The 13,483-nt window shown below is 39.2% G+C and overlaps 3 protein-coding genes across 6 annotated transcripts; 2 read left to right on the top strand and 1 right to left on the bottom strand.

Moving 5' to 3' along the window:
• The first annotated feature begins 790 nt into the window (after positions 1-790).
• Positions 791-4,908, top strand: LOC137710946 (uncharacterized). Of its 2 annotated transcripts, none has more exons than XM_068450116.2 (7): positions 791-935; positions 1,366-1,432; positions 1,531-1,589; positions 1,695-1,784; positions 1,889-2,025; positions 3,915-3,969; positions 4,413-4,908. In XM_068450116.2, the coding sequence occupies exons 2-7, from the start codon at positions 1,366-1,368 to the stop codon at positions 4,623-4,625; spliced, it is 621 nt and encodes a 206-aa protein (XP_068306217.2). In that variant the 5' UTR covers positions 791-935; the 3' UTR covers positions 4,626-4,908. The 2 variants fall into 2 exon arrangements, with proteins under 2 accessions (XP_068306217.2, XP_088551827.1); XM_088695701.1 differs by lacking the exon at positions 791-935 and adding an exon at positions 1,008-1,130.
• A 1,270-nt stretch (positions 4,909-6,178) lies between these two features.
• On the top strand, positions 6,179-10,612 carry LOC137711412 (Pentatricopeptide repeat (PPR) superfamily protein). Of its 2 annotated transcripts, XM_068450651.2 has the most exons (13): positions 6,179-6,718; positions 7,326-7,489; positions 7,761-7,838; positions 7,941-8,020; positions 8,237-8,321; positions 8,427-8,846; positions 9,126-9,233; positions 9,489-9,556; positions 9,686-9,773; positions 9,868-9,939; positions 10,021-10,074; positions 10,178-10,276; positions 10,360-10,612. In XM_068450651.2, exons 1-12 carry the CDS (start codon positions 6,304-6,306, stop codon positions 10,256-10,258), a joined length of 1,713 nt encoding a protein of 570 aa, XP_068306752.2. In that variant the 5' UTR covers positions 6,179-6,303; the 3' UTR covers positions 10,259-10,276; positions 10,360-10,612. The 2 variants fall into 2 exon arrangements, with proteins under 2 accessions (XP_068306752.2, XP_088551825.1); XM_088695699.1 differs by having other exon boundaries at positions 6,180-6,718; positions 10,178-10,612.
• Positions 10,613-10,656: 44 nt separating this feature from the next.
• Positions 10,657-13,134, bottom strand: LOC137711413 (Pseudouridine synthase family protein). Of its 2 annotated transcripts, none has more exons than XM_068450652.2 (9): positions 12,766-13,134; positions 12,625-12,684; positions 12,363-12,521; positions 12,198-12,245; positions 12,011-12,091; positions 11,684-11,800; positions 11,461-11,562; positions 11,228-11,386; positions 10,657-11,151 (listed from the first exon to the last, which is right to left on the bottom strand). In XM_068450652.2, the coding sequence occupies exons 1-9, from the start codon at positions 13,075-13,077 to the stop codon at positions 10,777-10,779; spliced, it is 1,413 nt and encodes a 470-aa protein (XP_068306753.2). In that variant the 5' UTR covers positions 13,078-13,134; the 3' UTR covers positions 10,657-10,776. The 2 variants fall into 2 exon arrangements, with proteins under 2 accessions (XP_068306753.2, XP_088551826.1); XM_088695700.1 differs by having other exon boundaries at positions 12,625-12,678.
• Between the last annotated feature and the right edge of the window lie 349 nt (positions 13,135-13,483).

Raw genomic sequence — 13,483 nt, 5'->3', positions numbered from 1 at the left:
ATATATGTGGCTAAATTGTTGAGATCGGTTGGAGATAATATAAGTTTCCCGATCCATGGTCGATCAACTTTTTGGCCTTATGCTCTGCTAAAGTCCTTCTTTTGAGGACCTATGAGAACCAATTGTAGATTATATAAATTTAGATTCAAAGGCTTAAAATATTTGACAATTTAATCTTGTGGCTAATATACATTTGGTCATCACAGGTTCTCAAAATAAGAATCTTAAGCCATCTCCAATGGATAGGGTTTGCATGTCCAGAAGCCAAAAAGCTCATCTTAAATAGATGACTAAGCTATAATTTTATAGAGCCCACAAGACCATTTTTTGGCCAATGGGGCATTAGACTAGCCAAATGTAGCCCCCTAGCTTTTTTTTTTTTTTTTTGCCTAGCTCCTCAGTGACAATAATTGATTCAAATTAACGGTTAGATTTGAAAACATCTAATGGTAGTTTACAAACATCCAACGGTAATTAAATTAACCAATAAATAAAGTATAAATTTAAAAAATTAATAAATGATTGAGGGGACTTTATTTAACCCGTTCAATTAAAGATGATATATAAATATAGTATAACACTGTTTTATTTAAAATTAATTTTTTACAAAATTATAATTTGAAACAAAACTATATTTAGCCCTTTTTTCGATTATATATGATCATATGTATCATTGACCTAAGTTGACACATCCAATGTCAAGTCAGCATGAGCCTGTATTTAAATCACAGGCCCATTTATCTCTCTCATTGGATTCCCAAAATTCAAGACATCCAGAGGTAGCACACCTTTTAACCGGCCTTTCTCTATAAATACCTCCCTGTCTTTCTCTCTCTCTCTTATCTCTGTGTCTCCCCAAAGCCCTAACCCTAATTTCGTACAATATCTCCGCTCGATTCACGATTCGCAATCGAATTTCTGCGCTCCAATAACCGGTAAGATTTCGTTTCCAAAGTCTCTGTAATGTTGTGTTGATTGCTGCAAGGTTTTGCAGCTTCCAGCTGAAGTTTTAGATGCATTATCGCTTTGGTTTCTGAGAAAAAATTGAGGGAAAGCAATTTGACTTTTCCATGCGTTAGTTTTGGTTGCGATTGAGGGCTTAAAAGTAAGAGTCTTTGGATCCGATTTAGGTATTTTTAGGGTTTTTTACTGAACGAATAATAAACTTGATATTTTATTTTGATTTCTGTTTCTGATTTTTATTACTTTCTTAGTACCCCAAGCAGTATTATTGTTTTATTTTGATCTTCGGTTATAAAATTAACTTTTTTCATGATTGTTTGGGTTTATTATCGCATCTAGGGTTTATTGTCATGCTTTTTCTGTCGATTTAGATGTGTGAACTTATTTTTTGGTTTTCTGCAGATGGCGACAAAACCACTTACAACTGAAGCAATTGCTCTTACAGAGAAGAAGATGGACATGACATTGGGTATGCTTTCGTACTCCCGCTAGTCGATTTAAGATAATTGTGCTTTCTCTTTTTTTCAACCCTTTCGTGTTAACCTGTGGTGATGTTTGATGATGTAGAGGATATCATTAAAATGTCGAAAGTTGCTCCCAAGGGTAAGAACCAGCGGAGAGCTTCGGTAAGTTTCTTTCTCTTACTCTTTCCTATTTTAAAAAAAGAAAATTTATTTCTTAAATATTCTTGTAGAACAAATTGTTGAGTAGTATCAAATTTCTCCATGCAGAATAAATCTCAGAATTTTGCAAAGGTTGCTGCTCAAGATAAACCAACAAAGCTGCGGCGCTTTATGGACTCAAGATCTTCCATTAGACAGGTAAGGATGATATTTCAAAGTTGAATTCTCATAATTTTTTGGATTATGATGTGCAATGTCACTAATGTTTTTGTTTCTTCATTTGATTCTATTATGGTAACCAGGGGGTTCTAGCTCAGAGAAGGTCAAATTTTCAGAGAAACCAATTCCCCATAGCAGCTGAGGCTGCGCGAAGGGCAGCAGTTGCTCCTCCTCGCAATAGAGCTTTTAATCGTAACCGGGTGCCCAACTGGAAACCAAGGTATGCTTGTAATTACCTTCTAGCTTTTGAGTATGAAAATTCTTATTGGTTTTTAGTTCTTAAGTCTTGGCGGCTCCCCATAATTTGTACCTAATGTTATTATTTGATTGTGAATATACCACAGGTAAATATTGGTGCTTCTATTATTAGTGATGACCTTCTGCCATTTGCCTCGGATAAAACATTTCAACTCCCATTATTTTGGAACTCCTGCATCTGTTTTGTTGATTCAGCAAGCAGTCATTTTGGGAGTGTGTCAACTTGTTGATTGTTTCTGTAGATGCCATCGACAATAGTATATCTGCATTATAAAAACTGTGCTTCTGATCTGCAAAGTTTGCCATATGTTGAGTGGTCCATCTCTTATGATAAAGGGATATTCTTACAACTGGAGAAGTGTGGGGTTAAGTTGAATGTTCAGTAATGGGATCACAAGACTTGGATAGCAATAAGGTTTGCAGGAGATGGAAAAAATTCAACTCAGTTTGTGTACTTGATGTGTGTAGTATGTAGTGCGGGCATTTGCAACATATTTTAGAGGATGTACTGACTACCGAGGACTACTAACCGTTGTGCATTCTAAGTTGCTCAATGCTTGCTAGGATTAACTTGTTTACATGTTATTCTATGTCAAGTCGGTGTTCTGTAGTTCCCTTTACGGGTCTGGAAGTTGACACACATTCCTTGGTTTTGAATTGAAGTTATCACTTTGTCCAGTTTTTCAGTTCATGCTGAATGTGCTGGCTTTCCTGCAAGCTTGTGATTCACTAGTCCTTGGGATTTGATAAGTCCAGCTATCCAACCCATCCTTGGTTTTGAATTGAAGTTATCACTCTGTCCAGTTTTTCAGTTCATGCTGAATGTGCTGGCTTTCCTGCAAGCTTGTGAGTCACTAGTCCTCGGGATGTGATAAGTCCAGCTATCCAACCCATTTTCCTTTAATCTCTTCAGTTCTTGGCCTTGCAAATAAGTATTAAAAGATGTTTATGATCCGGGAGGCAATTGTTGAGGGTTCAGTTTCATTGTTGTGAGACATAGGGGATTCAGGAGGCTTCTGATTGATGGAAACTTTCACTGTTTCTAGTTTATGCTGACTTATACTTCACTGCGTTCTTTGTTTCCCCTGGTTTCTTGACGTCTAAATGGATTATTGAGTCTCATCTACTTTAACGTGCCATGGGCTGGAATTAAAATGGATAGTTGGGGAACCAAGCATCACTTCCAGATTACAAATGAAAAACTAAGCAAAAGTTGTGTTTGAGGTTTTTTCTGTATAGAAGTTTTGTTGCTTTGGTTGGAAGCTGTGTTGGTCCTGTAGCATGCTTTGTGGTATACAAGTAGTTCAAGAACCCATAACCTGTCTCGAGTAGGGCTTCCATTCACGACGTGTTTCCCTGCTTAAGCGGGGATGGGAAGTTCCTTGGGGAAGACATTTTGTTCATTTGACTGAATGGACTGTTCATTTAAATGATTGGAAGACGGAACCCTCTGTTGTGATTTCACCTATTCTGCTCCTTGTAAAGGTCTTTTCTTGAGTGTTTCTGTGGATAATATGTTTTCTTGGTGAGGCTCGAATTCAGATTATGGTTTGGTTAGAGAGACCTTCCGCAGATTAAGATGGAGTCACACTGCTGAGAAAACATCATATTTTCCTACGACTGTTTTGTCGTCAAATGGTTTGTCTTGTTAATTGGATTTATTTAGAATTACGATGGTAAGGCACTTTAACCTCTCATCCAGGCGAATGCATATCTACTCGTGATCCTCTTGCAATTACATGGTGTTGGTATAGGCATAGTAATAGCTATCCTTTCTGTTGTCAAAGTTTGCTTTCTGAAGGCACATGGTATTTAATTCCTCAAGCATTTTTTTTCCATTTCTGGATGCAGGGCTGGTGCACCATTTGATCAAAGAAGGGTTGCAAATGTTGGCTTTGGTAGTAAGGTATTATTATTCTTCATTTTGACCTCTGTTATTCTTTCCCATTTGACATGCGTGAGTATTAGTGGGTTTTATAGTAAACGATTGGCTTTCCTTTGTCAAGTGTGTCTTTCCATCAATGCGGTTGGAGTCATGGCTTCGGGATTCTTTGGTGTATAAGTTCATAGTGTACAGTTCAGTTACTACTGTGGCTTTAGGATTCTTTGGTGCATAAACACACTATTCTGTTTATTTAGAACTGTGCTTTGGGATTCTTTGGCGTAAGAACACAAGTAGTGTGCAGTACGGTTAAACTGTAGAGTCCCGTACGTGTATGGCATTGGTTGATAGTTGATCATCCGCTAGAAATGGCTTTTAACTTGTATTATTAGTGGTGGTCTGCGTCAGAACTGCTACATGAAATCATGTTTAATGTCCCGTCTTATGAAGTCTCTATTTTTTGTCAGCTACCACTGCCGCAGCAGCAGCAGCATCAGCACCCTCGGCAGCAAGAGAATGCTCTTCCTAAGCAGAGGCCTCAAACACTCGATTTGCTGTTTGCAAACATGAAGGAGCAGAGGATGAAAGCGCAACCACGCCAGAACAATGGCGTACAGCGCACCAATAGGGGTGGCCAGCAGAGGCCCCCTTGGGGAAGAGGCGGACGGTTTGGCAACTAATTCATCATACACAAAAAAATGCCCTGCTGGAGAGGTACTATTCTTGGTGAAAGAAAGAAGGCAAGTGCTGGAATTGATGTCTACATCTGGATGCGAGTGTGTAGATGATATGCAGAATGTACTGACCGACTTTTGTCACCTTCATTTTTTCTGTTTTTACGCGACTTTGCAACACTCAGGGTTTTCTTTTCGTTTCATTCGCTATCAAAAATGTGTGTATAGTAGTGATCTCTTCTGTTGTGAACTAGCAATCCATGTTTTCAAATATATCATTGTTTCTTGATATCGTCAGGTATGTGTTCGATTTCTGACCGGATCATTTATAATTGTTTGTTCGATTTCTGATCGAGTCAAATTCTTTACTGGTATATGATTTCATCATTCATCTTTTAAATAATAGAGGAAATTGTAGCAATGATTCCTCAATTTTAATTAAATTGGAGCAATGGTCCGTTAACTAAAAATTCATTACCATTGGTTTCTTAATTCATCAAAATACGTAGCTATGGTCATTTTCGTCAATTTATCAGAATTTTGTGAAAATGAGTTATGTTGAAAAGACCATAGATACAATTGGGGCATCTCAACTTATCAAAACGTGTGACTATGGTCAACTTTATCAGAATTTTGTCAATTAGGTTAAAGTTGAGAGACCATTACTCCAATTGGATTAAAGTTGAAGAACTATTTCTTCAATTGGATTAAAGTTGAGGGACTAATGGTAATAGATTTTTAATTGAGGAACCATAACTGCACGTTTTGATGAGTTGAGAGACCAATGGTAATGAATTTTTAGTTAAGGGGTTATTGTTCTAATTGAGTTAAAATTAATGAATCATTGCTACAATTTACTCTAAATAATATTTGCTTTACAGTGCTCGATCTACCGTCATCGTTCATCCATCCAAAGTCCAAACGCGTATTTAGGGAGACACTAATGAAAAACTAGATACTTCTGGGCTTAACTAACAAATGAAACCGCAAGAACTCAACTCATTTGTTTACAGTGCAAATATATGATAAGACAATGTTGAAACACTGTTTCAAGCTGTGTTGTCTCTCGGTAGTGTTGAGTGGAAGAGTATGCAATCAACATGTGACTTTAACTCAAAATTATCATTAACTTTGGAACTAAGTACCATCATTTATGTTTTCCTACCCAACGCTATCACGTGACAGAAATAACCTGACACAAGTTTTTTCAGTATACACATAAGTTTTCTTGGTATAAGAAGAGTTACGTATTGGTTTCTTAGCATTGCGAGGAGACAACCACTAGCCTCAAAGCTTAAATCATCAGGGAAGATGCTAACAAAGTATTTTAAGTTGACACATTCTCTCATGTATCATGTTACACATTAAGATGCAAATGAATAAGGATAAAGACACATAAAATTACTAACCAATTAAGTTACAAGCTATAATTTTCTTTTAAATGTGGCCCTAGTCTTCCAATGGTTGAATATTTCCTCATGCTACGTTACCAAAACTTCCATAAATGTCGCTCGTCTTGTCCCAACTCCTAACTTGTAATAACCACCTCTCGTTCCTCATCTTTTATCACCACAAACCCCCTTCGCCCATACACACGCAGAGAGATTAGAGATAGATAGAGACCTCCACCATTAGAGACTATACCTCTGTTCTCCACGCTTAATGCTTTGAACCCATCTGACATATGACTCTAATAAACCTCAGCTCCCTCTCCCCATGGCTCTCCCGCCTCTCTCACCACCCTTCTCCGCCCCTTCCCATCTTTCCCACCACCACTTTTTTGTTCAGAAATATTCAATCCACTTCCATCAACTTCTCAAAGCTCCTCAGAGTAAAAGCCTCATTGGGGGATACCCAAAACGGTAGTGGGTTGGCAAAGGACTCTGTTTCCGAGTTGTTAGATGACGAGTTGCTTAGTGGAGTTTCCGGTGCTAAAGATGCCCAGGAAGCACTCCAGGTGATCGCTGAAATGTCTGACAGAAATGGTGGTTTAGTGAGTGTATCTGATTGTTGTGCTATTATATCGGCTGCCCTAAAGCGGAACAACTCCGACTTGGCTCTCTCTGTTTTCTATGAAATGCGTGCGAGTTTTGATCAAGGTATTGTTCTTGGATGAGTTGTTTTGTATGATAATCCAGCATTTGAACTCAAAGATTTCAACTTTGGATGTAGAAAGAAATGGGCTTGGCCATTAGTGTTCATCAATGCAAAGTTTTCCTAGCTATTGCACACATATGTATGTACAATAGCACTCGAGCGCTTACCGATTGGTAACTTAATACAGCACTAACCGCTTATTTTGGGTTAGCCCGACAGAGTTTAATCTCATGATTCGAACCCTTCTTATTTTAGGGTCTCATTAAAAAATCGTCCTTGCAAAATTTCACTAAAACGTTTACCCTTGTGATTGATTATTGCTATGACCATTTCATTGATTATCGACACCGTGCCCGTATATTTATCTGTTTGTAGTTAGATAACTGAATGGTTTTTTATTTGAATAAGCTTTTAAGGGATGATCTTTGAATGATGAAGTAAACAATGATCGGTTCAGGTCATGGAAAACGTAGTGGATGGGTTCCAGATGAGTGGTTAACACCAAATTATTAACTTACTAACTCGTTAGGCTATAGTGTTTTTTGTACTTTACTTGGTGGGGAAGTTATCTCGGGGCATTGATTTTATTGCTCACTTGCTTTTGGGCAGGTGTTAATGAAAATGGCCCTCTTGTTGAGAGGTGGAAATGGTCCAGACCAGATGTGCGTGTTTACACATCGTTGATTCTGGGTCTAGCTGCATCCCTTAGGGTTTCTGATGCCCTTAGGATGATCAACAATGTTTGCCGAGTTGGAGTATCTCCTGCTGAGGAGGTAAAAGCAATTCTTGTTTTGCTTCTGTCTTTCAGCATTTGGATTTTCCCCAAGCAATTATACTTGTAACTTTTAAGGAAACTAGAATTGCTAGCTTTAACTATCTCTCACTGGCCTATGTTGGCTGTGTTGGTTTTAATGTATTGAGCTTAAACTTTGGACTCGTAAAATTGGTAGTCAGGAAACATTGTATGCACCTTTTTCTCTTGTTTTCTTTATTCAGATTTGCTTGGCCACGTGAAGACCATCCGACTTGTTTTGATGTTTGCAGGTCCCATTTGGGAAGGTTGTTAGGTGTCCTAGCTGTATGATAGCTGTTGCTGTTGCACAGCCACAACATGGTATTCAGGTATGCTTGACGAAAATCTTTGAACCCAACTTCTGACAAATAATACCTTAGACGGGATTCTTTGTTCAAACTTCTGCTACTCATGCCAAAGTTATTGTGCAGGTAGTGTCGTGTGCAAAGTGCTGCTACCAGTATGAACTTATTTCTGGCAACATAGCTAGTATTGAGTCGGAAGAAATCAGGTTGGAATTCGTATCTGCTTTAAATTTAGCAATATCTATAGTCTATCTATGCTTGTGAACATAGCCAAAAGCATTTGTAGTAACTAGTGTTATTCATTTTGAATATACATCAAACTTATCCCATGTTAATTCTATGTCAATCACACAGCTAATATGTGTGTGGTGTTGATCCTGGGATATTGAATTTTTCTAAGGATCTCCTCGTGACGAACGCAGCATGGATGTTCCGGCTTGGAAAAGGGGACTAAGATTCCTGAACATAATGAAGCAAAGTATTCCTGCGGCTGTCCACTCCATTGTGGTATACTATACTCATTATGAATGTTCAATTTCCGATTTTAGATGCATGGCATTCCTGGACCATGTTGGATTATTGTTGATCATCATTTTCCCTCTCTTGTTTCAGGTACAAACCCCTTCTGGTATGGCACGTACAAACAGGTTTGCTACTGAAACAGTTGATCTCCCAGCACAGGAAGGGGAAAGGGTAACGATTGCTCTAGCTGCTCCATCAAGTGTTTACAGAGAGGTCGGTCCCTTAAAATTTAGTCCTAAGGCCCCAAATTTTTACCCTGGGGAGCCTATCTGCTTGACAAACCATGAAGATGACCGGGAGTCAAAACTATTAAGAGCCCCTGTAAAGGATGGAGGACCGTTGCTAACTAACCCCTCCATCCTTTTTCCAATTGTTGCGGTTTTGGCCTCTGGAAATGCCGCCTCCGGAGTTATAGATCCCATCTTCCCCCAATTCCTTCCAGTTGCTGCAGTAGCGTCTCTTGCTGTTGGAGTTACTCTGAACAAATTGGTTGTCCCCCAATTAAATCGTGTAAGCAGTAAGCCAGTTTTTTCTTCTATAATAACTGTAATTGGTGCTTCCCGAATCGCATCCTCACCGTTTTGAAAAGGAAAGGAAAAAAAATTTTGCTCTTGCGATTTCAGGTTCCTCGCGACTAGTATTTGTTGCCTTCATTGAGGATCTAACTTTTAAATTCTTAAGTTATTCTAGATGTTTTTGGGTGATGCAAGTAGTTTTGTTTGCTCAATCTATATATTTTAGTTTGAACTGAGAAATGGATGTTGTTCTTATACTTGATTGATTTGTCAGCTTCCTCGGAGAATAGTGGATACAGTTGCCATCAAGCAGCAACTTTTATCGCAATATGACACACTCCAATCTCGTATAAAGGGCCTAAAAGAATCTGCTGAAAAAGAGGTAAGCTCCATGCTAGTTGTGGGTCTTTAGTAAACTTTTCAAGTGAGTAGCTTTATGATCATAAAAGGTGACCTAGTCTCTACAAATCTGAAGAAATCTTTCAAAATAGTTGCTTACAAAGGTATTCATCAATGACAGAAATTGTCATTCAACGATTTTGTGGCACCAATCACTTTTTGCACTTTTCTTTTTGTTGCATAAGTTAACAGAACGTATTGAAGATATAAGATAGATGATCACTTATTTCCTGTCCAGGTCTGGATGTTGGCTCGGATGTGCCAACTTGAGAACAAAATCGTTGCTGTAGGAGAGCCTTCTTATCGGTAAAACTCTTTAAAACTTTTGCTCTTCCTTTAAGTGATGCAGCGAATAGCAATTTAGTATCGCCTGTGTGTTAGAAATTTTTATCTGATGTAGTTCACTAGTCTAATTTTATTTTTTTTAATATCTAGTGCTCGAAGAAGTAAAGTCAAAAGGGTTCGAGAAGGCTTGGAAAATTCTCTCAGGGGACGGATTGAACTTATTGACAGCTATGCAAGGGTATAATTTTCTCTTTAGAGTTTAGACACAACTTAACCACCCCTCTCCCCAAAATATGTTATCAACTAATATAGTGATGCCATCCGCTTATCAGATTTCTTCCATGATTGAAATTGAGGTAGAACTGGACTCCGATGTTCTTGCTGCCGAAGCAGCAAGCACTGTGGTAAGCTCAAACTGATTACATAGCTGTTCCTCCCCCTTTATATGCCTTTACACAAGCTAACGAGGCAGTTCTTGTTCACAGGAAAATGTTGCTGAACAGATACAGCAAACCATGGAGCTAGAAAATCTTGAAGAGGCATCCCCTTTCACATGGAATTCTTTCTTTTTCGTAACCTAAAGAATGAATATTGCATTCCTCTGATCCATGTTGTTTGTGTACCGGTTATTTTTCTCTACAGAGATGGAGAATACAAGTTGAAGCAAATGATGAGGCAGAAAGACTTCTTAGTACCCAACCGATGCCGACAGAACAGGTTTAGGATTTTTCTCCAAAAATGGTAATGTCATATCTCTACTCCAACGTTGTCTCTGGTTGAATTAACGATGTACGAATCTTAACAAGCCCTGCAATTGTCGAAAGGAATCTATATTAAGCATGAATCCGGGAGAGGAGGATGGTCAGTTCATGTAAGTGCTGCTTGTTCATGTCCCGCCGGAGATCGTCTTCGTGACGCTCGGTAAATTTCGGTGTTTGATTTACGAAGGCATTTCGTGTCAAGGGAGAAATAATGCTATTGTTCGTTACAAATTTCAAATTAATCACTACATTTGTAAGATTATGAATAAAGGTTCAGACATTGTTTCAATGTAATCGACATGTCGAAACATTGCTCGCTGATCGTTGTTATTAGTTTTCGTCAACTCTGAAAGCAATCATAAAATTCGATTCTTCGTAATAATTTGTTAGTCAACAAATTTACATACAATTAGAGCTGGACAGTACCAAATCATGTTTACAGTATCGAAAATCAGGTTCTAAAACGGAACCTGCCCTTCTTTATACTAAGTAGGATGACATGAGATTCCAACTAATTTTCATGTGGGAAGGCATCGATGCACAAAACCGAAGGAGATCTGGTTTTGAAACAACTGCGGGGTGCTGGTCGTCCAGCTTCTGATCCAATAACAGCAGGAACTTGGCAATATTCGGAAGAACGAGCTCTCTACAGTGTAGATGTAGCAGAGGAACTTTTGACAGAACACTTCCCTTCTGCACATCCAGGCCTGCTGGCCTCCGCAACTTGAATGGTAGCCCAGATGTTGGCTCGATATCAACTTGAGGTATTTGTTTCCATCTCTTGTGCACAAACCACCCGTACTTAAAGTCACCCACAATTGGTGTGCCAAGGGCTTCAGCACAATGGACACGGAGCTGTACAAATGCAGAAGAAATGAAATCAGTGACACCCCAAAATTCAGTATCGGCCAATGTTTACTCTACTTTATACCTGATGCTTCCGACTAGTGAGTGGACGTAACTCAATCCATGAGCATCCATTTATCGTAGGACCAAGTACCCGGTATTGAGTTATAGCCTGTTGGGAAGTTTGGAAACCTGATTGATGAGCCAAGATGACCCTCTCTGTCTTCCCATCGTCAAGAACAACCTGCAAACACATTTTTTCTTTAACACATTAGAAATTAGAAACTATGAAGCTTAATTTAAAGAGAGATAGAGAACCTTTGTAAGAGGAGCACAGATCAAGCCTTCCTTCTCCTTCGGAGAGCCAATGACCAATGCCCAATAACTCTGATATTTTGCATCGCATGCATCGTTCCATGCCTAAAATTACCCAGAATCTTATCAGCCTTAAGAATAAAATTTGTTACCATAATTTAATATCCGATATTAGATGTCACTGCTTGGTATAACACATAGTGCATGGCAATATGAGGTATGTTACCTGGCACGGTGATTTTCCTTTATTGATGTCAGTGTATAACCATTGCAGAAGAGAAACACTCTCTCTTGTTCTCCCCATTAAGTGGAGGCCACTGCTCTCTGTGTCAAGCCGATGAACCTGATATGAATATGCACACCGAAAACAAGATAATCAACAAGCGCTAAATGTATTGGAGAATGAAATAAGTTCAAAGGAAAACAAGAATCCTATACTGCTCATACAAACAGTTTAATAATACAACTAGTCATTACGATATGAAGGAACAAATTTGCTTCTTAGTCTTCCCCACAATTTTATTTGAAAGGAGTCACAAAATTAAAATCATACCAACTTAGGACCTTCTTTACAATCATAAGATAACGCTGCCGCCGCCAATGCATCCATGCCGTTATGTACAGGCAGATTACCCTAGCAAAACCATTTGACCTTCAGAAATCAAACGGTAACACTAAGCTGGTAAAATAAAACAGTAGAACACTGAACACACGTCGAATGGAACTGTATAGATTCCAACCTTGACTGGCAATTTCGGGGGCTTGTTCAACACGATGATAGCAGAGTCCTGAAAATTAACAAAAAACAATAGTAAGAAACAAAAACGCACTGAAAAAAACAAAATGCCTGCACTTAAAACATCAAACAAACAAAGACTAAGTAGGAATTAAACTCAAAAACATGCCTTGTACTTGACAAGCCTCTGCAAGTACTTAATCTCATCAGCATTCGGGTTTAATGTTCCGCTTGGAATGCAGTCGAATCTCCTCGAAACCCTACTCTCTGCAACCGAAACCGGCACAAACACTCTTGCCCCAACATCCACTACATCACTAGGCCTAATCTATTTGCAAATGAATTGAAACCCGCATCAAAATTCAAATCAAACACAAATCCAAAAGCTCAAGCTACTGAAAGATTGCAAATTTACAAGCAAGCATCGTTACCTGTCTCATGGGTTTCATTCGCCCTTCCTTTTCAATCAAATTTGGGCATTCCATCTGAACCTATGAAATTCAAAAGATTAAATAATTACATCTTTTTGAAAATTAAATTTAAAAATAATTACGCTCCAGTAGTTCACTCACAAGGCCTTTGTTGAAGTGGGACTGAATGGCAGAGTCACGAATCTCGTCGAAGTAATACTTAACCCAGCTGACGGCGGTGACGCGCGAAACGGCGCCGTCTTCGTGCGACCTCTTCCCCGGCAAAGGGTGGCCGGGAAAAGGCGGCAAAGACAGGAGTTGCCTCGGCTTCGGGCCTTCCTTCGGCGGGCCCAATTTAGCCACGTGGTTTGACACCCGGATGAGCGGCTCGCCGCCTGCCGGCGGCGGAGGGCATATTCGAGAATATTCCCTCGGGGATACGTGGCGGTAGGGGACGCGGGTGCTCCTCCACATCGTTTTACATGTTGAAGAAATGAGCGAAGGACGACTCTCAGGCAACGGCACAGTGACCGGAAGAAGAGAAGAGAATATTTATGGGCCGAAACCTTTGGGCTTGATTGAGCCGGATTTGGGCCTATGAGCTTTGTGAGTTTGGGCTACCGGACTCAATAATTTGGTTTACGACAGGGAATGATTTGTCGTATTTGAGCATATGGGGGTGTAAACAGGTGTGACATTTGGCTGAAGTGTGATTAATTATTTTGATGAGGAGCTGTAACGTGCATTTAGCCTGCCACGTTTGTCGTAGTGCACAGTACATATTAGCTTTCAATTATTATTATTATTATTATTATTATTATTATATTTGTTATCTAGGTTTATGTGATGAAGGTCACAAATGTTTGTGAATTGAAATGTC

The sequence above is a fragment of the Pyrus communis genome, chromosome 6 (assembly GCF_041283825.1).
Source record: "Pyrus communis isolate YQ-2024b chromosome 6, ASM4128382v1, whole genome shotgun sequence".
NCBI lineage: Eukaryota > Viridiplantae > Streptophyta > Magnoliopsida > Rosales > Rosaceae > Pyrus > Pyrus communis.
This window is presented reverse-complemented; position numbering and strand designations above follow the sequence as displayed.

Coding starts and splice junctions, on each gene's coding strand:
- LOC137711412 (XM_068450651.2), top strand. CDS start 6,304: ATGACTCTAATAAACCTCAGCTCCCTCTCCCCATGGCTCTCCCGCCTC. Junction 7,490..7,760: donor GAGTATCTCCTGCTGAGGAG/GTAAAAGCAATT, acceptor TGATGTTTGCAG/GTCCCATTTGGGAAGGTTGT. Junction 9,774..9,867: donor TTATTGACAGCTATGCAAGG/GTATAATTTTCT, acceptor TCCGCTTATCAG/ATTTCTTCCATGATTGAAAT.
- LOC137710946 (XM_068450116.2), top strand. CDS start 1,366: ATGGCGACAAAACCACTTACAACTGAAGCAATTGCTCTTACAGAGAAG. Junction 1,590..1,694: donor AGAACCAGCGGAGAGCTTCG/GTAAGTTTCTTT, acceptor TTCTCCATGCAG/AATAAATCTCAGAATTTTGC. Junction 1,785..1,888: donor CAAGATCTTCCATTAGACAG/GTAAGGATGATA, acceptor TATGGTAACCAG/GGGGTTCTAGCTCAGAGAAG.
- LOC137711413 (XM_068450652.2), bottom strand. CDS start 13,077: ATGTGGAGGAGCACCCGCGTCCCCTACCGCCACGTATCCCCGAGGGAA. Junction 11,801..12,010: donor GTAAAGAAGGTCCTAAGTTG/GTATGATTTTAA, acceptor TATTCATATCAG/GTTCATCGGCTTGACACAGA. Junction 11,152..11,227: donor TCACTAGTCGGAAGCATCAG/GTATAAAGTAGA, acceptor GCATTTGTACAG/CTCCGTGTCCATTGTGCTGA.